Source organism: Spea bombifrons, chromosome 5 (genome assembly GCF_027358695.1).
Source record: "Spea bombifrons isolate aSpeBom1 chromosome 5, aSpeBom1.2.pri, whole genome shotgun sequence".
Taxonomy (NCBI): Eukaryota; Metazoa; Chordata; class Amphibia; order Anura; family Pelobatidae; genus Spea; species Spea bombifrons.
The window spans coordinates 76,036,175-76,061,093 of record NC_071091.1 but is presented as its reverse complement, the minus strand read 5'-3'; the positions used below and the strand labels follow the sequence as shown (position 1 = coordinate 76,061,093).

The 24,919-nt window shown below is 38.1% G+C and overlaps 1 protein-coding gene across 5 annotated transcripts in view; it reads left to right on the top strand.

The window, feature by feature from the left end:
- PTPRM (protein tyrosine phosphatase receptor type M) overlaps positions 1-24,919 on the top strand; it is a 321,476-nt gene that overhangs the window by 76,899 nt on the left and 219,658 nt on the right. For all 5 annotated transcript variants that reach the window (XM_053468204.1, XM_053468203.1, XM_053468210.1 and 2 more), the window contains exons 2-3: positions 6,767-6,889; positions 24,091-24,362. In XM_053468204.1, coding sequence (XP_053324179.1) covers positions 6,767-6,889; positions 24,091-24,362 — 395 coding nt within the window. The remainder of the gene's footprint in view (positions 1-6,766; positions 6,890-24,090; positions 24,363-24,919) is intronic.

Below are 24,919 nucleotides of genomic sequence, written 5' to 3'. Positions count from 1 at the left end.
CATGGCATATTACTTTCTGCCTAACAGTATCATTGAATATCATCAGTACCACAGAAAGACACGCACAGTGTTTCTTAATACTAAGAATGCCTAAACTTACTGATCTATAATTAATTCAGCAATCCTGGCTATCCTGTGTTACTCTTCTGCATGCAAAGTGTCAATTCTATTTCATTTCAATGACCTCATAAAATTATAGATTTATTCTGCTGAAGTACAGCGACACCAAAGGGAAATTGGACTGTTTGTTGTTTGAGAAACAGTATGTATGACACCTGCCAATTTCCACATACTTCATCTGCAGACACTCGAAAAATACCCATCAATGTTTCATCACAGTCACAGGTTGGGCATGCTTGAACTATGAATGGTCTGAAGGTACATAAGCTGTTACATTGTCAGATGTTAAATAGCAAGCCATCAGTCAACCTGTGGAATGTACTGTACGGTATTATAGTATAAGTAAAATATTTGACAGCTACAAAAATCATATGTTGTATTATATTTATCGTGTCAAAAAGCTTTGTCCATGTCATTACCAGTAAAGTATATTTTATTAAAGGGGGCCTGTCACCATACAGCTTTTAGTATAACTAAATTCCTTAATTAAAACTACCTATAGTATATTATTTATTTTCGCCTCACCATGTCATTTCTTTGGAGATAGTTTCCTTAAACGATCACCTGATGAATACTGAGATTTATGGGGCAAGGCCAGCATTGTCTGATCATTTTCTTTTCCTGAAGTTTTCTACCTTCCCCTCAACACCTTAAGCCACTCTTACAATGGCTGCTTGAACCAACAATCAACCAGTGGCGTCGGCAGGGGGGGGCCAGAGGGGGCCATGGCCCCCCCTACATTATGCTGTGCCCCCCAGTGTGCCCCCCCAATTGACCCCGCTCACCGCCGGGAAACCGGGACATTTCCCGGTGTGCCGGCACATTGAGCTGAAATTGCAGCCGATGCGGCTGACAATTTCAAAGCTGCTGTAAAACCGAAGGGGGGGGGCGATAGTAGAAAAATCCCCCCCAGGGCTGTAAGTGGTGCACAGCTGCCCGATCAGCAGCTGCAGCGTGCAGGACTGGTTGGGGAGATAGTGTGCTCTCTGTCACTGAGCGCCGGGCGATGGGATATGACGTTTATATCCCAGCCCCGGCGCTCAGCATAAACAGAGTGAGCGGCAAACCAGAAGGAAAGGAGGAAGAGCAAGCAGAAAGGAAGAAGAGAAAGCAGAAGGGAAGAATAGAAAGCAGAAGGGAAGAAGAGAAAGCAGAAGGGAAGAAGAGAAAGCAGAAAGGAAGAAGAGAAAGGTAAGAGATGTGAAGAACGAGGGGGGGTGTTTGAAGTGGAAAACGAGGGGGGTGTTTGAAGTGGAAAACGAGGGGGGGTTTGAAGTGGAAAACGAGGGGGGGTCTGATGTGCAAAACGAGGGGGGGTCTGATGTGCAAAACGAGGGGGGGTCTGATGTGCAAAACGAAGGGGGTCTGATGTGCAAAACGAGGGGGGGTCTGATGTGCAAAACGAGGGGGGGTCTGATGTGCAAAACGAGGGGGGGTCTGATGCGCAAAACGAGTGGGGGTCTGATGTGCAAAACGAGGGGGTGTTTGAAGTGGAAAACGAGGGGGGTCTGATGTGCAAAACGAGGGGGGTCTGATGTGCAAAACGAAGGGGGGGTCTGATGTGCAAAACAAAGGGGGGGGTCTGATGTGCAAAACGAAGGGGGGGTCTGATGGTAGATATGTGTGTGTGCATATACAAATGGTGAGGCATGTATATGGGCAATGTTTATGAATGTGTATGGGCACTTGGGCAGGCATATGTGTGTGTATAGGGCAGGTGTGTATATGTGCATGTATGGGCACGCGCATATATGGGCACTGTATGTGCATACGTGTGTATGGGCAGTGTATATGTGTCTGTATGGGCAGTGTATATGTGTGTATATAAGGAGTGTATTTGTCTTATAGTGTATACGTCTGTGTAAGTATGTGCAAGGGCAGTGTATATTTATGGGGAGGCATGTGTGTGTGAGCAGTTTATGTATGTTTGGGCAGGCGTGTATAAGGGTAGTGCATATGTGTGAGTACTGGCAAGTGTGTATGTGCAGGCAACTGCAGCGTATATGTGTGTTTTTGTGGGCAGGCATGCGTAAGAGCAGTGCATATGTGTGTGTATGAGCAGGCATGTCGTACTTAAAGGGAAGACAATGATTCCCTGTAACACATGTTTAACTCAGGGGCACTGTATGTAGCATTTGGACACAAGAGAATATTGCGGGGTGCTACTTGATCTAGGGCATCACTAATACAAAGCGCCACGTGTTAAATCTACGGGTAGGCAAGTGAAGGATGTGTTTGAATGCGTGTCTGGGTGTGATAGCGTATGTTTGTGGGTATGTTATTGTGCACATCTGTTTTTATGGGTATGTTAGTATGTTTCCAGGTGTGTTATGGTGGGCATGTGTCTAGGTATATTAGGGTGGGATTGTTTTGGGGTGTATTATTGTGTGTGTGTGTGTGTTTGTTAGTGTGTGCATGTGTATGTATGTTATTCAAGTGTCTAAGTGTGTGGATATGTTCCTGTGTGCATGAAGTGTTAGGAGTCTTAGATGGATCCTTCAATACATCATAGTAGTCTCTGTGGCCGTGTCCAGCGGGGTCCATCTGTGGTTGTAAGATTTTTCTGTTTCTGTGGGAATTTTCTCCCATTCATCTAGTAGAACGTTTTATGAGCTGAAGGTGATAAACCAAGACATTTTGGACAACACTATGCTTCTAACTTTGTGGGAACAGTTTTGGGGAAGGTCCTTTTCTATTCCAACATGACTGTGCCCCAGTGTACAAAACAAGGTCCATAAAGGCATGGTTGCAAAAATTCCCCACAGAAACTCTCCAAAATCTTGTGGAAATCGTTCCCAGAAGAGTGGAAGCCGTTATAGCTGCAAAGGGGGACCAACTACATATTAATGTCTATGTATTTATAATGCAATGACATAAAAGTCCCTGTTGGTGAAATGGTCAGGTATACCCTACCAGTAAAAATGCTATCCCCCCCAGATTTTTAGGGGTTCCTACGCCCATGCATGCTAGGGAGCGTTGAGCGGGGCCCAAGAAAATGCTTGGGTAGGGTCCAATATTTTCACTATAAAATATATTGGCAGCAGGGTAAATATCTATATATGTTTTGGCAGCAGGGTCTAATATTAATATATATTTGCTGCAGGGGCTAATATTAATATATATCGGAAGCCGGGACTAATAATATATACCGGCAGCAGGGTCTAATATTAATATATATCAGCAGCAGGAGCTAATATTAATATATATCGGAAGCAGGGGCTAATATTTATATATATATATATATATATATATATATATATTGGCAGCAGGAGCTAATATTAACATATATTGGCAGCAGGGTCTAGTATTTATATTCATATTGGCTGCAGGGCCTATTATCAATAAATATTGGTTGCAGGGGCTAATATTTATATATATTGGCTGCAGGGACTAATAATATATATCAGCAGTAGGGGCTAATATTAATATATGTTGGCAGCAGGGTATAATTTTTATGTATATCGGCAGCAGGGTATAATATAAGTATGTATCCGCAGCAGGGGCTAATATTAATATATATCCACAGCAGGGGTTAATATTAATATATATCGGAAGCAGGGTCTAATATTTATATATATTGTCAGCAGGGGCTAATATTAAAGAATGAAAAATAACTGTCACTTTAGCTGTTATTTTGAAATCATATTTCAATCACGGTCTTTACTTCAAAGTGATAAGTGCATATTATGTAGTTAAAAATGCACGTCTAACGTGTGTGTGTGTATATATATATATATGTGTATATGTACTGTTTTATAATTGGCCCCCCTACTTTGGTCCCTGGCCCCCCATGTGCCCCCCCTAAATATGAAAGCTGGAGACGCCACTGCAATCAACAAATTAACAACAGGGCAGGGAGAACTTAATATTGGAAGAGTAATCCACACTAAGATCTATAAAAAACAATATCTTTCCCATTGGTATACTAGATACTGTAATGGAGAAGGAGGCCATCAGTCGAGGTGAGGAGATTCTGCTGATGCCCTCCATGCAGTGAGCTATCACATGTATTAAAGTGCATTTGATAACTGGAGTTTCCCTGTAAGTAGCTACAAAATTTAGAAATACATTAAAATGTAGAGTTAATATAAAATTCATCATTTTAGCAGACCCCTGAGATCCATTTTATTCATGGCTGTATTTTCTCTTTATAACGTGATTATTTTGCTATAGCACTATTTTGCCTGAGGTTTGGTAGCAGAGATTTTGGGCCTACAAGCAAACAAATAAACACTAATCTCAAACAGTATGTTACCCTGACTTTGCATTACAGTATATTTATTGGTAAATACACTTGCTGGTTGTGATTACAGCGCAAGGATGTCACCTATTACTGTTAACGAAACTTTCTTATTAAATTATTAAAATGCATAAATATTCAATAACTATCACAAAATCTTTGTGTGCTGGAATTTCATAAGAACAGTATGAAACCGCTTATACAAAGGTCATCCTTTGTATGTACCATTTATTCATTCAAAGTTTTATTTTATTTTTTTATGACGTTCATTCAGTTTGAATTGCTTTTGTAAACTACATTTGTCTAGGATATTCCAGAGCCACTTTCCAGCACTTAGAAAAAGCGGTCGGCCAAGGAAACTTAGTGTAGTAGATGAAAAACTCATAATGCTTCCCTTTGCAATCAGAAGATGTCTAGTAGTGCCATCAGCTTAGCATTGTCAGAAAACAATGGGACCCTAGTACACCCATCTACTGTCCAGAGAAGTCTGGTCAGAAGTGGTCTTCATTGAGGAATGGTGGCCAAAGCACAGGCAATTGCCTCAACTATTCACAAAAACCACAGGAACTGGGGCACTGAAAAAAGGCAGCAGGTGCTATGGACTGAATTTGAAATATTTGGCTGTAGCAAAAGGCAGTTTGTTTGCCAAAGGCCTGGAGAGCGGTACAAGAATGAGTGTTTGCATGAAGCCTGGTGGAAGTTCCTTGCAAGTTTAGGGCAGCATTTCTCAAACGGAGTTGAGAATTTGGTCAGAAAGTGTACCTAGAAGAATTGATGCTATTTTGAAGGCAAAGGGAGGTTATACCACATATTGATTTGATTTACATGTTTTCATGCCTGTCACATTACTATAAAGAGAGAGAGAAGTGATCTCCTTCAGAGTGATATGTCGCAATGTAGGACCATTTTGAATTGCTAAAGAGAATACTTCTTTCTTTGTGGGTTGTGGCTAGGGGCAAGGCTTTACTGAGACTTTATTCTTGCGAATTTTCTATACAAGCACATATGCCAATCATTAAAATGACATGCACTCTCTCTCTTTTATTTTCTTGCTCTTTCTTTCCGTTTTTTACCTTCTTTCTGTCTTCTCTCTCTCTCTCCCTTAGCTGCACAGATTGGGGAGGTAGGAGGTGGTCAAGAGGGGGCCTGACAAAGGCAATACATGGAAACCACCTTTCACTGTGGAAATGTAAATGCTGTGTGGGACAGGGGCCAATTAGAGTGCAGCATGTGCATTCTGATTGGTCTTTACTTTAACCCTGACCCAGTGAAACAGTAATTGGTCCTTATTTTAAGCATCACCCAGAGTGACAGACAATTCCCAGGGTGACAAGGCCGTTATACATATGAGATGATCATGTAATTGATCCAGGGAATTAGAAGGTATAGCGAATTGTATTTACGGAATATTTTTTTTTATTGAGTGCCACAGACAGAATTAAAATTTTATACAATGTGAGGGCCGATCACTAAAACAGATCTTAACACACGTTAATACACATTATTGTTCCTTTTAAGGCTCTAATAAACCTTGGTACGTTCAAATAGGACTGTATATTATGTGTTTAAGCGTGTGTATGTGGTATGTACACAAGCACATATATACAAAATTACTTTTAATAGATAACCTCCACTGTATGCTAGACTATAATTTTGATAATTGACTGCATTCAAAAAATACATTTATTTTTGCCTTTGCCACATATAATGAACCCCATCATCATTCGTGGGTGGCTAGGAACTGTAACACCAGAGATGATTCAGCTTCTGATCTGCATTTCAAGCAAAGTATACTGCATTGTTTTATAGCTCCTCTTCGCAGCGTTGTGGGTAATAGTCCATGACTTTATAATTAAAGAATTATAATCCCAATAAAATCTTGCCAGGATAACTGAAATATTCTGCTGTTTACAAGGAGAGATGCTTAGTGCTCAGGGTTTTAGTGTTATTTTGTCTCTACAGGGAATGCTTAAGAGGGTCGTATATAGTCCCAAGTTACAACATATTACAATGTCCAGATACAGTTATTCTAATAGTATTAAGTAATAATTTGAGAAAGAACCAGAAAACCATAAACATTCTTTTTAAATAGATTTTGGAAACAACTGAGAAAATAATCACTTTAATTAGCTGCCCAATATAAACCATAGAAAAGTAAAGTTCAGTTCACTTACAAACACAATGAGAACAATATGCATGAATGTTCCATTCTGCTACATTAAAGAACATTATGTTTGTACTTAGGATTGGTCTTTATGCCTTCATAGTGGATACCCATTGGGAAACAGTAGGTCAGCCATTCCTTTTCAAGTTTCGAAGGTGAATGACAGAGATCTTGTAACGTGTTGAACGTGTTATCATGCATCATGAAAAACACTAAGACCTTTGAATCTGTTCTATCCACAGGTAGCTGTTCCTTTGATGATCCCTACCAGTCATGTGGTTATAGTCAGTCTGAACACAACGATTTTAACTGGGAGCAAGTGAACACTCTAGTGAAGCCGCCATCTGATCAATGGATGCCATCAGGTTTGTGATAATACTCTCATCATTTTCCTTTTTTAAATAATCAGTTACCTGCACACATGGATTTGGATATGCCAAAGTAAGATCTTCAAACTCAGCATAATATCCAGAAAATGGCTTAAAAAAGTGCTTTTTTTCATGAACTGCCTAAAAAAAGGTTTTTATATAAACTCTTAATTGAAGAAGGTACTCACTATTCCCTAAAAAAACACATTTGTAGGAGAAAGGTTTGAAAAAGAAAACTAATATTAATGCACAAATCTACAGCGATAGGGAACTGTTTGAATATCTTTTGTAATACCTTCTTTAGAAGTTGCCAAAACAACCTTGATGTATTTTCTGATCATACAATAGGATGTGTTTGAAAATGAGTGATGTATGTTCTGTTACATCATAATTGTATAATTAAAGATACACACGGAGATCATTTCTTTAAGAATTTGTGTAAATGTGTGCCACCAATATTCACTGTACAGGGTAAATGTCAATTAACTCTTTAGCGTAATCACTCATATACGACACCACATCTGTCTACTTTAATAGGAAAACAACTTCTCAACAGGAAGTTTTACTTTTAACAAGACTTGGGCGCCAGCCAACTCTTCGTGTTCGTCTTCGTGTTCATCTTCGCGGGGGGGAAAAATGTGCGTATTCCACAAATATTCGCTGTTCCTGTGTTCGGTTCGGGCGAATATTTGTGTACATTCTTGATCTTCGTTTTTTTTCTTCTTTTTTTGCCGTTTTTTGTAGAAGGAGTTAATACGGGGTTAACGCGTAATGCGTAACGAGTGACTCCATTGGTCGCCAGCAGGGGGCTCGTCTGCCATCAACCAATGAAGTACAGGTGCACTTCATTGGTTAATGGCAGAGGAGGCCCCTGCCAGCGACCAATAGAGTTGCTTGTACGGACATTTAAAATCCTGGTGCCAAAGCTGCTGCTTTGCTATATAAATAATAATAACACACATTGTACAGCGCTGCGGAGTATGACGGCGATATATAAATAATAATAACGCAGCAGCTTTGGCACCAGGATTTTAAATGTCCGTACAAGCAACTCTATTGGTCGCTGGCAGGGGCCTCCTCTGCCATTAACCAATGAAGTGCACCTGATGGCAGCGAACCTACGGATTTCCATTGCCGTTATCTACGCAGCATCCCAGGGGTTAAAATTATGGAATTATGGACAATGGAAACTGGTGCCTAATTGTGCTCCATCCCTAGCTTTATGTCGTGCGTGGGCATAACACTCTGGTGTACATTCCAAAGGTTAATATAATTTCATACCAGAATACTGTTCTGTATCACTGTCTACATAGCATGTGGCCAAGTTTTCACAACCTGTCAGTACATTAGCTAATAAAAAGCACTTTGCACTTGTCTCATTAGGCAGCGTGACTCAGGCCGATATGACCGTCCATTTGCTGTTTGACATTTGCCTTTATTTTGTATCAGTCAATGTTTCATCTCTTTCCATAGAGGTTAATAATTATGCCAGTCCATCTCAAGCGCCTCATGTGCAAATCAATGGGCTCCCTAATGTATTTGACTGTATGAATTAGGAGGAACCTTGTTGGCTTCACACATAGAAATACAAATTTCTGATTATAGTTTTACTGTATTAAATCAGAAACAACAGAGGGGGCAATGAACCTGTTCTGGTAATTGGGCTATGTGCTGAAATGCAGCATAATCTACAGTATTTAATTGTGATTAAATACTTTCTTGTTGCGTTAAAGCGTTTGATACAGCAATAAGTCTTATTTTAATGGTATTACTGATATCTTATTAAAGACCTGCTAACTCAAAAACCAAGTTAAAGTTTCTCTAATTAAAGAGAATGAAGCAAATATGCATTTATTTCTAAATATTGTCTAATCACATGAAAGCTAAGTAAAAAAAGTTTTAAAATACATCCGGTTTTCTTTCATTGCTAATATCTTTGTTAACATTCTATCTACTACTACAATGGCAAAAAAGGTAGAAAGCAAGCCATAAAACATTAAAGAATTAAAGAGTTCCTTATTAAAAAAAAAAACATACTTGAAATAACCACATTATTATTATTATTATTATTATACTTTATTTATAAAGCACCTACAGATTCCGCGGCGCTGATGTACAGATGAAAAGGGTATTATTTGGCTACATAACAATCCTTCTCAGAGTTAAACATGAATATATGTTTAAAAATATAAAAAGTAAGATGGATTACATGCATCCTAAATGCATAACTCATATCTCCATCCCCCAATTGAAAAAATATTACAAAGATGTAATAAACTACTGAAATAATATTCAGTGACCCTATAGCTAGTCCCTTTTAATACAAAGTGGAGAACAAAGAAGTGACCTAGTCATAATGGTTTCTTCTCACAGCTTTTATATCATTTGGCCCCATGTAATGGTCACTATATCTTACTGGAATCAATGTCACATTAGAATTGTAGAACCCTGGTGTGAATGCAGCATACCATTCCCTATATTTAATATATTTTCCATTTATGAGCAGGAATTACGGCGTAGATGCTTGTAAATTGCTTGAAAATAGAACCGATAACATTTTTGTAACAGATGAATGGTACGTTATACACATATAATACATATTTATATGTTGCAAATCATACATATTTATGAGACATTTTTGCACAAGCCCACATATAGAAATGCACACACATATGTGTAGTATAGCTAAATGCAGGTGTATAACTCTTAACATTCCAAGTGGCCAAAGACTGACAACCTTTGTATTAAAGACGTGGTAAGAGGCATGAATAGGAACATTGAATGAGTGTTCATGTCTTGTTGTGACCTATTAATAGCCGATTATAAGGCATTTCTAAGAACAATAATGTATTTTCCGTTTACATGTTTATGTATAAAGATATTTTCTGTGATGGTACAGTGAATGGCTAGAGAACACTAAGATAGAGTCATGTTGACCATACATTCTGAGTCTCTGAAAGAAAGAGGTATATCAGAGGAAGAAAGAGGGACAGAGGGATTTGGGTCCAAAAGCGGCACTGAACCTCCTAAAGAGTGGCACTTTAGACATATGCAGGTGGGTGATAGATCTACTGAAACTGTGTTCTCAGGCTGCCAAGACAGATATATTTAACATTTACAGACAAAATAGGGGTGCACTGAGTTCAATTGCATAACACCTCTGAAAACCTTTGAGGAGGGGCCAAACATGGCTCATTTAAAAATGAGCAGCAGACAATCACGTATATATACTACACTGAGAACACTGAAGTGATATTTGGCTAGCATACATGACTTGGGTGGAGGCAAGGTTTCTTCTAACTCTGGACTCCCATAGTACCCCAGCAACTTTCACTCTCCTCCACCCTTTTTTCCTCCACCATTCCCCAAGAAAAGCACACAACACAATGATTTTGTGTAGAATGGCCACAGCTTTATTGAGAAGTTTGTACAGACATTACTGAATTAACCCATTAATTCCTGCATTGCTACTTAAAAAGGGCTTGCCTTACCCTATTACGCAAAACACGATCTCAGTGTCCACCACAGTTCAACCAAACAACTGCTCCCTTTGAGCAGTGCGCCATTTATAACCATAAACAATGTATTATTAACCTTAATTACCACTACTCAATCCATTAACTTAGGTTGCATCCAGGCTCCCTAAACAAAGCCTCACCTTCCAAATAGAAAGGGTGGAGAGAAAAGTGCTTTTTCAGTCTTAGGGACTAGACTGCCACTCTGTGATACAAATCTCAGCTTCCATGCAGGTAAAAGAACAGAGGCACCATCATCTGAGCAGTTTCCTGTCAATACAATTGCTGCCCAAACCAATCAACAATAATCAGCAATGTAACAGCAACTTTACTATACCGCAGTGAATTTCTACAGCAAGAGGAGCCTTGTTGGCCCCATATTGTGTATAGCTATATCAGTAAGATTTCATTAGGCATGGCCAATTCTGCCCTTTTTGGAAAAGAAACTTGGCAGTGATTGCCATTCATTAAACATAATGAAAACTGTAAATCCTGTGAACACTCTAGCTAACCCCAAACCTGAATAAACCACAAAGCTAAGGATAATTGTCATAACTAAGGACTTTCCAAGGTAGGCTACCTGAACTGAAAATTTTTTAGTAGTAGGAGGGGAAGCAGGCATGGCCAAATTAAGTAAATCAGTGCTTTACTTGGAGACTCTGGCTCAAACTCTGGGGGTTCTCAAGTATGATACTCGTAGTTATCCTGATAAAAGGCAAGCGTGTTATGAGTGGCCTGAGCTAAATGAGAATTAAGAAGATGGCCATGGTCTTCTGGCAGTTGTCACTCCTAAACTCTTAAGGGCAAATCCAGGAAGTTCCCAGTTGAGAGAATAGAATGTATCAGAAGATTATGTCCCTTCAAAACACTAACCCTTTAACAGACGAAGAATTTTGTTGAGACTCTGATATTCTACTTACAGTGACTGGAGTAAACAGCCTGAGAATAAAGGCAAAACCCAAAGAGGGCACATCACACCTACCAAATAACATTTCAACAACATATTCTCAACTGCCTCATTTTACTTAACAAATTCCATTTCAGCAAGATGCATCTGAGACTAAGCAGTCCCTCTAATTTAAGCTCTGTTCTACCCGGTATCCTGGTGACTCCTGTTCTGATTACTAGAAACTGCAGGAATTGGGAGCTCTCTGCTACATGTACTTTAATACTATATAAATAAAACTTAAATTAGCAGGGAAGCTAACATATAGTTGTAGTCAAGGCAGTGCCAATGTACTGTATATAATCTCTAGAGCCCCTTTAATGTATTTTTGTTTGAGGTAATTCAACGGGCCACGGCTCTTTCCCTGTGGGTGGAATGTAAAGGGCTTCTCAGCGGCTATCTCATACAATGTAGCGTGCTACAAGGGGTCATAACTCTAATTCAGTGCAGCTATTAAGGATAGGAGGATTTGTCCTCTGTGAATAGTTTTCAGGTATAGTACCACCATGTGCTGTGACACTACTGCTGCACAGCGGAGTTCTGTGTTTGTTTTATAAATGCACAAGAAATTGTACCTCTCTTGGTTCTTGTACTACAGGATAAAAAGTTAAGGAATAATAGTTCCCATTTCTTTCTCATATGGACTGTGAGAAGAAAAACAAAGGGTTTGTAAAAATAGTAGAAAAAAATCAAACACTAAGGCATAAACATAATATTAAAGAGGAACTGTCAGCTATAAGCCATTGACATTAATCAAAACAATCCAAAAGCTGCACATGATGTTACTGTTACCTTCAGCAGTTTAAAATATTTTAATAGGAGATGTATTTGAGTATTGTCTGTTTCGTGGGCTTCAAACATATTATCTCTCAGGACACACTAAGCGCTTTCTAACAAGTTAATATTGTATCATTAAAACATATATTTCGATATGGTAACTCTCCGAGTTTGACCCGGTGATCTCCGGGTGAGGCACCGGTTCTCCACTGGAATCCTCCGGGTCGTGGTCTTGACCCACCCTTCTCCCCGCCCATTACCCCTTTAAATGGGGGTGTTGCCCACCAACGTCAGCAGGCAGTCCTGGCCGCGTCCCACATGGGAAGTCCCCGGGTAACCGGAGTGAAGAAGTTCCCAGGTATGCATATGATACCATAAGTGGTGGCCCTGTTTTGTTCCGTGGTCTGGCTGCAAGAGGAGTCTGTTAGGGATATTTATAAGATAAAATATGCAAAATCAATATTTTATCAAATATACAACATTTTGAAGACAGAAAAAACGGTATGTGTGTGTTTTTAATACGTTTATGGGTGAACAGTACTAAAATGTATTGAATTTGTAAAAAAAAAAATGAATACAATACTTTCTGCAAATATATTCTGACTAAACAAATTAATATAATTAATAAACATGTTATTTGACTTAATAGCAAAACATATTGACTAAAATGTTTACTTTCGTGAAAGGACACAGTAAATGTGTTGTTTTTTTAATTGATAAAATGAATTGCTTATTACAGTCACCAAGGTCCCTGAACAGCCCCAAATTCTCTTTTCTCTCCCTCTCTCTCTCCCTCTCTCTCTCTCTCTGCATTGTTCTGTTGATCCTATTATATATATATATATATATATATATATATATATATATATATATATATGACTATTGGAAGTCTGGCCCCGCTAAGGGTTCTCTCCCCAGTTATGTTTTACTTCTGTGTTTCATGTTTTCACAAAGTACACATTTCTACAGATTATGCTGGTAATAGATTAACTAGTTATAATATAACAAAAAATATTCAGAATTCCTTCTTAAAAATGAATGCATCTTCTGCATTGCTCACCAAGCTGGAAAACGCTTCATTATTTTCGTTAATAATATGGTTCGTAGAGATTTAAAATGCTGGCTACTAGGAAGGGAAATATGTGAAACAATGGCATAATTACAAGAGTGATTAAATGAAAACATGTAGGGAAATTGCTTTATGATTAGCTCTTTTTGATTTACTTCACTGTCAGATGAGCTTTTATCTGCTGGAAAAAAAACAACACCTGGGTTTACAGACCAAAGACATGACTGTATCCCAATGATGTGATTGACATCGCTCTTGCTCATTTGAGATAATAACAATCGCTTGTTTGCGATCACTTCTGGCTTGTCAGCTCATCGTCAGATTAATGAGCTAAGACCTCTGCATGATATTGTTTGCCTTAACCTTCGTGTTTCTAACCGAAGCGACAGTTTGGGGGGAAGGGGTTGTTTTCACTTGTCTGCAGAAGTTTTTTTTGTGTAATTTGGTTTGTCATTACAAATTAGCAATGTATAGCACTGTGCAAAAGTTTAAGGCAGGTGTGGAAAAAATACTGTAAAGGAAGAAGGATTTCAAATATAGACATATAAATAGTTAATTTTTTACAAAATTCAAAGTGAGTGAACAGAAGAAAAATCTAAGTCAATATAAGGTGTGAATACCTTTGGTCTATTAACATGTCTATTTTTGAAAGCATTCTTACTTACAGCATTTTTTTAAGCCTAAAACTTTTTGCACATTATTGTATATGTTATTAAGAACCCACTCACTGTCCTTGAAGTTGTCCCCATCTCCAACTATTTGGGACAGTGTTTACGTTTGCATGTGTGCTCCTGGACTCCATCTTCAGAGGTAAGAGACTTCACCTTGACAGTGATACATTTTAATAATGGATGCAAATCAGTACATTTTCCAATTTGGTGTTAAGGAACCAGGTAAAATTAAGATCCAAAACAGAAACAGAAAACAATTATAAAAACGAACTGGACTGAAATGTGGTATTCTGTATGGAGCAGGCAAGCTAGAGAACTTACTACCTATGTGTCATATTAGCTGCTGATGAACTGCAGTCGCTGCAAGAAGTCATATTATTGACGCGCCTTGGGCATTTCTCCCCAAGGAAGAACTGATAAACGGTACCCATTCCCCTGTTACTACGTGTCTGCAAATTTGGGACCATTTGCACTGTTTTTCAGTCAGCAATAGAGGCATACCTGTAACTCTTCGGGTTTTGCCCAGAGACTCTGGGTGAAGAGATGCTTCTCCGAGTCACCAAGAAGAAACTGTGGGTGTCACAGAAGTGGTGTTGCGACACATCCCTGCCCACTTCACCAAAAATGTCAACTTTTAGTGGGACCGCATGCCAAATTCTGCGGTCCACCCGTTGACGTTAGCGCACTGACCACTGACCTCAACTAGACCGCCTACCTGCATTCTGAAAAGGGAGAGCTCCGTGTAGCAGAAGCTTGGATGTTCCCAGGTATAACAAAAGGGAAGCATAGTTAGATTCTGGAATGTGATGTATATAGGTCAGAAAGTGGACCAAATTTAGACACCACAACCGTCCCCTCACAGAGATTAAATGGACTGCCCCAGATGCCCAGCTGTCATGCCTGTAGCCTCTGGACCAAATCTAGCAAGTTCACGGGTATGAACTTCAAGCCTTTGTTTATCTGCTCAAGACCCCTCCTGAGATCACAACTTGACCTTTCCTTTTACATTCAGCATGGAAAACAAATTCAGTTTAGGCACATGTCTGTTTTGCAGAAAAAAAGCGGTCACATTTTGTGTTCTTTTATTATGAATTTGGCAACAATAAACTAACAAACATAGCGGCCAAGACAAACTGTTGACGCCTGGAAGATGCTGTAAAGCTAAATGGCTCTAAACACACGGGATGCTTTTGATTAGCACACATCCAGCAATTACTCACATTGTCTTTTTTTGTTCTTGTTGCTGGTTTACTATGTAAACAACATGCCTTAAAGGGCAGCTACCACAGAATTTGTGTGTAATCATATTTATGTTCAAATAAAACTTTAAGTAGTGTCATTTTCCAGACCATATAGGCACACGTTTTACGCATGATTCTCTGTATTTTACTATTCTGCTCTTGAGGGAAAAAGTCCTCCATCTGGCTGTACTTAGAGCTTAAATTGGTAAGACGTTATCTTTGTATCTCTAATTGTCTGGAAATAAACCAGCTAACGGAGGGATATTATTAGGGAATAGGTACGTGCCATGATTTTACTGGGAAATAACACTTTTGTTAAGAGAAAATATTTTATTAAATGCAGGCTTTTTACAAAACACACCAAAAACATAAAACTGGCACATAAAATTTTTATAACATAGGATAATAATATGTTAGTTCCCTATTTTTCCTTTGTTGGCAGGGCAGTTAAATTATCATTAGTACAAAATTCACAAGTCATAGTAAATGATTATACTTGTTTAATGACAGGGAATTACAACACTAAATTACGCATTCCTGGGATATGTCTGGGTTTGACCCAGAGTCTCTGGGTGAAGCCTTCCTTTCCAGGGTCACCTGGTCAACTTCTTCTTGGCCTGGCTGGGTCACACCTCAGAAACAGTCCAAAACAGGGCATTGATGAATAAAAAAATATGATTTATGAAGTGTTGTAACTTAGTTTATTTAATATGAATTGCAATGTGACACTATCATTTTGAAAGAGTGATTCCTAGGACATTATCAAATAGCAAATTTAAATAGACTTTTATCTGTGTCATTATATCAATGTGTAATGCTGGAGTTCAACCTTGTTGCTGTAAGGTACAACGCAGTTGGGTCCAAAGTGAGAAACAGCAATAACGGAAGTGCAGGGGCAAAAATCAACGCAACAGAAGCTGGGAACCAGGAGCTCTTGTATAAGCATACCAATAACTGAGGCATACCAATAACTGAGCAGATGGTTTTTATGAACTCTTGTAATTTTTCAAAAGCAACAGGTCTGAAGATACTTGGACTTTTAGGCTACCTGGAGTGCCCTATCTTCTGCAAGTGTTGCTTTCCACAGGGGTAGGATTAGCCACATATAGGGGTGGGGTAAGTCATGCATAGGGAACTGAACAAGGAGCAAGAGAAAGTGGGAATGACCACACACACCGCTTCCCTGGCCGGAGAAACAGAAACTGACTCAGGGTCTAAAAGAGTTCCCAAGTATGAGGTGTTCCCAGGCCCAGGTTCCCAAGGGTAAGGTGCAAACAGTTATCGTACAATAAACAGGGAGAGAACAGGAGAAAACCTCTTTAAGTTAAAGAAGCAGCCAAATATCCTGGTGGCTAAGTGAGCAAGAGCACTAATTCCTGGTCAATGATTAAAATATTTGGGAAATAGATCAAATCTGTTGACGCACTATTTGGGTCCCTGACATTGAACTGGTGGGATATGTTAACAAACTGATCATGAGAACTATTACCGGTAATTCAGACAGTGTAGTCCAGTTGTATTAAAACACATTACAGGAATAGCAGACAAGTCATTGGTGCCTTGAAGATTAAACATGCCACCTGTAGCATTTATTATTTTTTTGTTGATCATTTACCAATGAGTGATCTGGTGCTTAAGTATGTTTTTTCTATTTGTTACTATGTACACTATTTGTCAGTGTACTTTTTGCATATATAAGATCTTTTAGTTTATCCTGTTTACGATGATTTTCTTTTCTTGTGCAGTGAGTTTGCTAAGTTGAAGCTGATTATAACTATGACGTGGTTCGTTTTAATGAGAAACATTTTGCTCTAAACAAGGGTGACAATAGAGAAAGATCATGCTTGTTCATTACTTATGACATCTGTCGAAAGAAACTAAGGTCATGCATATTTTTCTTCCATTAAAAATGTCACGGAGAGAGCAGCAGATTTCTTCCATGACAGTATGTAAAAAAATAGCTACCATTATCAGGTGTCAAGTCATTTATTTGTTCATACTAATTGCCTGGACAAATATATATTTTTCGTGAAAAGAAAAGAGTGATATTCAGCGCTTAAAATAAAAATGCCAGATATCTGGTGTAATGACACAACTTAAACAAGTATAATACCTTGGTGCTGCAGAACCAACACACTGACCTCAAGTGTGTAAAAGATAATACACAAAACAGAGAAATAAAGTGCTGCGCAAAATTTACAAACGACACCACAATATGTGCGGAAATTAAATTCATTAAAGTGGATTCTTCAATAGGTTCCTCTGTTGGGAAGCCCAAAGATCCCCTTCTGGGTAATGGAGTTTCTTCTTTGTACCGGTGTACCAGAAAAGACCGGAGGAGAAAGAGTTAAAAAAAAAAAGTAGTAGCTTTAATATAAATAAAAAAGTAATATCTTACATATAAGAACACTTTAACGCTCCCGTGGAAAGGACCGGAATAATGCTGTGTTGTAGCAGTAGCAGCTTGGTTCTCACAGGATTCCTTTGTGTCCACTTCCTCAATGGGCGTATTCAGCACAACGCGTTTCACCAATCGGCTTCGACAGGTGCATTCCCCAGAGGGGGATCTATGGGCTTCCCAACAGAGGAACCTATTGAAGAATCCACTTTAATGAATTTAAGTATTATTTAATTTAATTTCCGCACATATTGTGGTGTCATTTGTAAATTTTGCGCAGCACTTTATTTCTTTGTTTTAAATATATATTTTTCCACTATATCTGTCAAGGTGAGCCATGGTCAGACATGCAATATAATATATATAACAGGTCCAGATAATGGACCTGTGATACCATCACTGAACTCTACCGGTCAACACGTATGCAAAAGTGTCAAAATTTGAATATTGAAAGATATTATTGATTATTATTGTTACGAAAAAAACCTGGTCGTCACAGTCATCAAGTATAGGAATAAGTATAGGAATGGACTAGAGACCTAGTTTTATAGGACTACGTTGTGACCTTCCTACTAAGAAACAATCAAATATACGGAAGATTTTGCATAGAGAATGAAACAATTATTACACAATCTTGATTATTTACTAATTAATTATAACAAAAACGGCACCATATTTATCAAGAAGACAAAGCCCATTAAGTTTGTTTTGTGATAGATCTGTTTCTTTTCACTGTTCCAGAGAATCATTAGCAACCAAACCAATTTTTTATGGTTCCAGTTATAGTTCATTGGCAACTTATTGTAGTATTTACCATTCCTTTTTGTTTTACTCACCCTATTTCTCCACAGTTTGCTTCATTATTTGTTTGCAATGTAAACAAGTATACACATACAGTGGACCTTTATGTAATCTTGCATACAAAGGCCTACTCTAGATGGAGTGCTATGGGGAACAGGCCTTTGGATATGCGAGTGGCAGCAGCAGCAGCAGAGAACCGTGTTCTAAAGGTGTGCAGCACCATTTAATGCAGTCTCTGGAGGCTGTGCCGGCTTGTGAATAAGAAATCTACCCTGTAACCGGCCACTTGAGCAGCAACATACCGGGGGGGGGCTTATCACCCAAGATGGCCTCCATCAGAAACCGTGCAGCATAGTACAGACTTAAAACCTGGGCCTCCGTGCCCTTCATGACAGGCCGTCCTATGTATGTCCCATTGTCCCACCCATGGCTCTCCTTGTTCCACCTTTCACTCTGCCTTATGATCTTGCTATAAGCACACATTATAAGAGCAATGGGGGAACCTAGGGCTAGGGGCACCTGGGTGCAGTCTTTCTCAGGATTCACTGTAACACCATACAATTACATACTCACAAATATTCCTGCTCCTCCTTTCCATCTCCCAGGTGCCACTAACCCTAGGCTCACCACTGACACTCCAACACCATATGAAAAAAACCTTCCACCCAATTTTCAGTGTCCTTGTCCAAATCACTTGGAGCACTACTGTTATGATAACAGCCCTGCCTGACAGAGCATTGCTGCCTGAGTGAGGCCAAGACCTGCCAGATAGAAGTGCATGTGAGTGAAGGTCCTTCTGTGCAGCCTTCAACGGCCATTCCATCTAACAGCTCACATGTAATCGGTGTGCACTTTCTCTTTAACAAAGGAGGGATCTTTATGGTTCCCCCATCACCCTAGACAGCCACTTAGTTCACATATGTGGCAAGGATGGCCCTTGCATTAAGAAACCATTCATAAAAGTTCAAAATGCATAACGGGTTAAATATGACTGTTAAAATTTGCATATAAGAACATTTACAAGAAAAATGCAGTTGCGTATGATTGCAATGTGCAGTACCAACAAACTCACAAGCTCCTTCAGTCTTATCCTTTTTTTTAGTAACCCAGCTTTTTTAAGTCTTTACTGCTTTATCACTGGTTTTATCACTTTGCAAACACAATAAAAGAAAAAGGGATCGATAAATATCCAACAGCAAACTTGGTAAACAGAATAAAACTTCTTTCCATCTTAACAAAAAATAGATGATTTAAGTAGTGAAACATTTTATTTTTATTGCACGGGTCTAACGTAATATAAAATCTATCCATGACTTTGCTTGTACTGTTTTGGATGTGTTGTAATATAACATATTTGCTATGATTTCTGATCTCACTCATTCGTATACACTAAGGAAAAAATAGCGGTGATAATATACGACTTCTGATAATGACACACTATTTACGCCTTACGGATAATTCAATAAATATAATGTTTTAAATATTTTGGTTTCTGTGCATGCCTCATGTATTAATGGATAAAAGGTTTTATAGAACTTAATGATATAGTGATTGCGCTGTGCAAGCATACCTCCTACATGAAAATCTTAAAAGAGCACAAGAAATGGGTACCTAATTGTATATTAAAAAATACTTTTCTGCAAGGAACACCACGGGAAGCTAAAGTTGTACAATGGAAGCGTAAGAAGCTGGCAATTATTAGATAAGAAAATATTATACGTATTACCTGTATAACCGGCGTATTTTCTGATTATAGGTAGGTGTAACATTAAATGTGTAAAGCAAATTTAAGTACAAAATACATAGGTATTGTGTGTCGTTCCAGCATGACATATTCAGACAAGAGCTGTTGCTATGGAGAAAAAATTGCTTTCTACAAGGTTTTTGGGTAGAGGTTTCTAAGGTGAGCATCTTTTTTTTTCCGCTCACAATGTTGAATTAGTAACATTTTACTTTACTGAGATTTTATTTTAGCTAAATATAGTGATTTTTTTAATGACAATATTTATAGTAATAATGTAGCATATGTGAAATGAATGCTACATAGCAAAAAATAAGAAAAATCATGGTCATTTGTATAAATTAAGTTAAAAAAAAATCATAAAATAAAAGAAAATGTTATTACAGCCAGTTTTTTGGTCAGTTTTAGTGTGTCTATGAATTGATGAAGCAAACATTAAGGTCGTCGTCACCGTCATTTCAAAGTGGAACAATATTCCCTTTGGATTTGTTGTAAGCTAATTGTGAAGAATTTATCGTACCAAATGCACTTAGTAGCATGACTGAACTTTTACGTTCTTATCAACAGAAAACAGTAATTGTTTAGTACGTCCCTTGGCTGTCGTAGTAACTTGCGTGTTGCTGTCATGTCTTGTTAAACTATATAGGTCAATGCCAGGAGAAAAGAAGTTCTGCCCACCACCAGTCTGCAAGTTAAATGACTTTACATTATAAGCTAACCCCTGTAGCTAGGAAGGAATTGTAGCTGTAAAAAAGTAATAAGAACGTGCCTACCATTGACATTTTCCAGTCATTAATTTTTCTCTTTCTCTGCATGACCTCTGTGATTCTTATTACTGGAATACAAGAAATGGTGACAGAGGATTAGTGAAGAGATGAGGAAACTTAGTATGCTTTAAGCCTGGTCTGATATCCTCGCTTCCATTAACACAATGGTATTAGCTCGCTGACTAATATTACGTATAATGGACTTCAAATTAGCAGAATTGAGGTCTGCTCCCTAATTTCCATCATGAACCTGAAGATATAAAAAAAAATCTGAGGATTATGGTAGTAGTCAGAGATGGGAAATTTGGGTTTCAATGTCTAAAAGCCAGGTTTCATTACTGTTAACTGTCATTAGATGCATTTGAATCCGCCACTTTGTAGCTGAAAATGAATCAGAGAACGTTGCTTTGTTTATCTATGATGGTTCCATCTATCTGCAGTCTAATTCAGTGTATACGTACTAGAGACTTGAGACTTTAACCCTTTAATAGCCCATCAGGAGGATTCCATGTAGTGACTCACCAGATGTGTTCACCAAATGGCTCTTATTTTGGTCCTCATGGAAACCTTGACTTGTCATTAAAGATACACTTAATTAAGTCACCTGCATTCAAGCAGGGATATAAACTATAACATACTAGGGGCAAAAGCACCAATCTGGAGTCTTACATATGATGACTGCAGTGCACAATAGGAGTGAGTCAACTCCAGACTATGTGATCCCGAGAATCTACCTATTTACTCTGAAACCCTGAGCAAACATTTTAATAGTATCCATGTTTCCTCCCCTAAAGTACTTCTCTTATAAGAAGTCAAAGCAGTTGTTCATTATAAGCGTAACACATTGGGTATATTAGTATGGGCAAGTAGCAGCAAATTAGGGCCTCGCATTATTCTCATAGGATATGGAAGAAGTTAAACGTAGAGTAAATTAATCTGTAATGTAGCTTTTTTATTTAAAGAAACACTTTAAGCCATAACTATTGCATGTCTTACTCTAGATTTCATAATTGTTTCCTCAGCAAACCTTTTTACTTTGGGCCCTAAGAACTGCCCCTGTATGGACCTACAAATATTGTATCATCAGTCCTACTCAGCTAGGTTGTTTATAATCAACCAATTATTGGTTATTATTTATCGTACACTTAAAGAAGCAAAAGGAAGGCTCACCTAGATATCTATTGTATTAGACTTTCTTCTTAAGAAGCACCCTTCACTATTCCACCAGTTTGCACAGATAGTGGTTTTTGCAAACTGATACACTAAGGGATCTGGTGTCAGCCGCTGGCCCCATCAGAGGCTTAATTATCTCACAATGTCATGATTTCTAGTAAGCATGCAGTGTTAGTCATTTAGAGAATGCATCTGTATATCGGAATCATACTTTATCTATCTTGTACTCAGATCTCAGCCATCAAAATGTCTTTCATGTTTCTAGTGATTGACAGATTGTGCAGCGGTAGCAGACATGAGATTGCTTTCAACAAGATGTGATATCCATAGCCCTCCTTCATTAATACCAATTGGCTTTCTGGCTGGCATGCTCGTTTGATGGATACAGACTTCACACCATTAGGAAAGGGCAAACCCATTTAGTGTTTGTACCATAGTGATTGATGTACATCGTGTACACAGCACAAGTTCTATGGAAACATGCTTGTTTAGAATATCATATGATTATGTAGAGGTGTACCTGACATACATATACAGAATATAAAACAAATGATAAAACGTGCCGCCATGCACAACCCCCAGACACCCCTTATCCAGAAAGATTCATATGCACTCCATACAACCATTCTGTTGTTGCACCGGTGTTACCCATATTTATTTTATTGCACAAACATTGATCGAGAAATGGAAAACCAGTTCAACACAAGATGTTCTTTGTGGTGGGATTGAGGAGTAATGTTCATTGTTAAAAGGAAGATACCCAAGTGCCTCCGTTATTGATTTTAGTTATTATTAATATAATTATCCACCCTATTTTAGATCTTTATTGGGAAATACTATCCCGGTGACATCCCTAATCTAGTATGAATTGTATTTACCTAGTACTTTAGTTTATGTCTGTTATTATTTTTTTGTTTTGCTGACGTATGTTTTTCTCATTTATCTTCACATACCTACCAGCATTTAAAAGGGACAGCAATAAAAAGTTTTCAGAAAATGTATTGAATCGCAGTTGTAGATAAAACAAAAAGTAGAAAATGTAAGCTGTGTTTTAATTTGTAAAAAGCATTCTAACGTTCCATTTTTTGTGATGTTGCTAAATATAAAGACGAGAGTCTCCATAAAATGTCATTCCTGTTCACTTTCTAAAGGACGGATTTAATACTTATTCAGGGATCCTTTCTCTTAAGAGCTCACTTAGACAAAATGAATCCATCTAAAACATTTGTTCTAAAGGGACAGCAGTCTGTAAGCCATTTAAATATATTATAAAACATATAAAATTAGTTTAATGGTGCCCTGTATACCAAGCTGGAATGGATCAACGTCCAACATTACACCACCATATTCAACACATGTCACACTGAAGACATTAATATTTAAACAATTATATATGTATAGGTATATATGTATGTATAGGTATATTAACCCTATGCAGAATAAATGATTATGAGCAATATTTAGGTACCTTTTTTAAATATATTTGTAATATAATAATAACTGTAGCACTTTCCCTTTTGCTGGTGCAGGTTGTGAATGGTAATTTCATTTAGTTTTAATTGTAGTTAGATTTTTTTCTTTTTTTCAAATGAGTCAAAGATATTTTGTCTAGACATAACTCTTTTTGCGGAATGTTGTATTTCATTTGGACATTTATTGTTCATAGTACACCATATGTATCAACATATGGATCTCAGTATGGTATCAATGCACAATAATACCTTCTATTAATCTATTTTTAAGCGGTTTTAATAGGAGAAATGTAATGCAAATCTGATGGTTTTATAAATCTTACTTTATGAGAGTCAAAGAATGAAAGTATTTTAAAGTCCAAGCAAGCATCGTTTTGTTTTGTATTTAGAATTTGTCATAATTGTTTGGATGTCAGATTTCTCCTCTAGGGGCTTATTAAATATTGCAAAATGGGATCAGGTCATGGATTTTGAAGATAATGGAATCCTCTGGTAACACAACTTAATTAATTTGCACTAATTAAACAGAAACTACATTTATTAATATTCCCTAACATCTTTGAACGCAAGTTATGTTATGGTGTCTTTGGGGAAAAAGAGGTGATATTCTGTTTTTTTACATTTTAGGGTCATTCATGATGGTGAATACTTCTGGGAGGTTTGCTGGACAAAGAGCAACCCTATTGTTACCTCAGCTCAAGGAAAATGACACTCACTGTATTGACTTTCACTACTTTGTATCAAGTAAAAGCGGATCACTCCCTGGATTTATGAATATTTATGTCACCGTAAACAACGGGGCTCTGGGCAGCCCGATCTGGAATATATCAGGGACAGCAACTGGTACTTGGAATCGAGCAGAACTGGCAATAAGTACCTTCTGGCCAAATTTTTACCAGGTAAGCTAATAATAGTTTGTGATAAAAATATTTACAATCTTTTTCAGTGTGTTAAAAATGTGCAGTCATTTTACAAAGCTCTTTATGTCTGCTTATGGAGGCAATAATGGAAGAGCATATTTCAAGTTCCATCAGTTCCTGAATATGCTGTACTCAATTCTGTCATGCTGTGCTGATTGATGACAATGTTCTATCTATCTAGAACAGCGGTTCTCAACCTGTGGGTCGCGACCCCTTTCACAGGGGTCGCCTAAGACCATAGGAAAACACATATTTCACAATATATGATTACATAATTTTATGGTTGGGGGTCACCACAACATGAGGAACTGTATTAAAGAGTCGCGGCATTAGGAAGGTTGAGAAACACTGATCTAGAAGCACCTACATTATAAAGGCACACTGGACAAATGCCTGATGACCAACAATGTCTTCCACACACTGTTAAGTCTCCACAAGGCGTTGGATCTACCTGCGGAACACACATGGGCTCAGACTGCTTGTCTACATAGTTGATAAACTGTGCATGTAACAATATGGCTTGTTGGTACACCAGT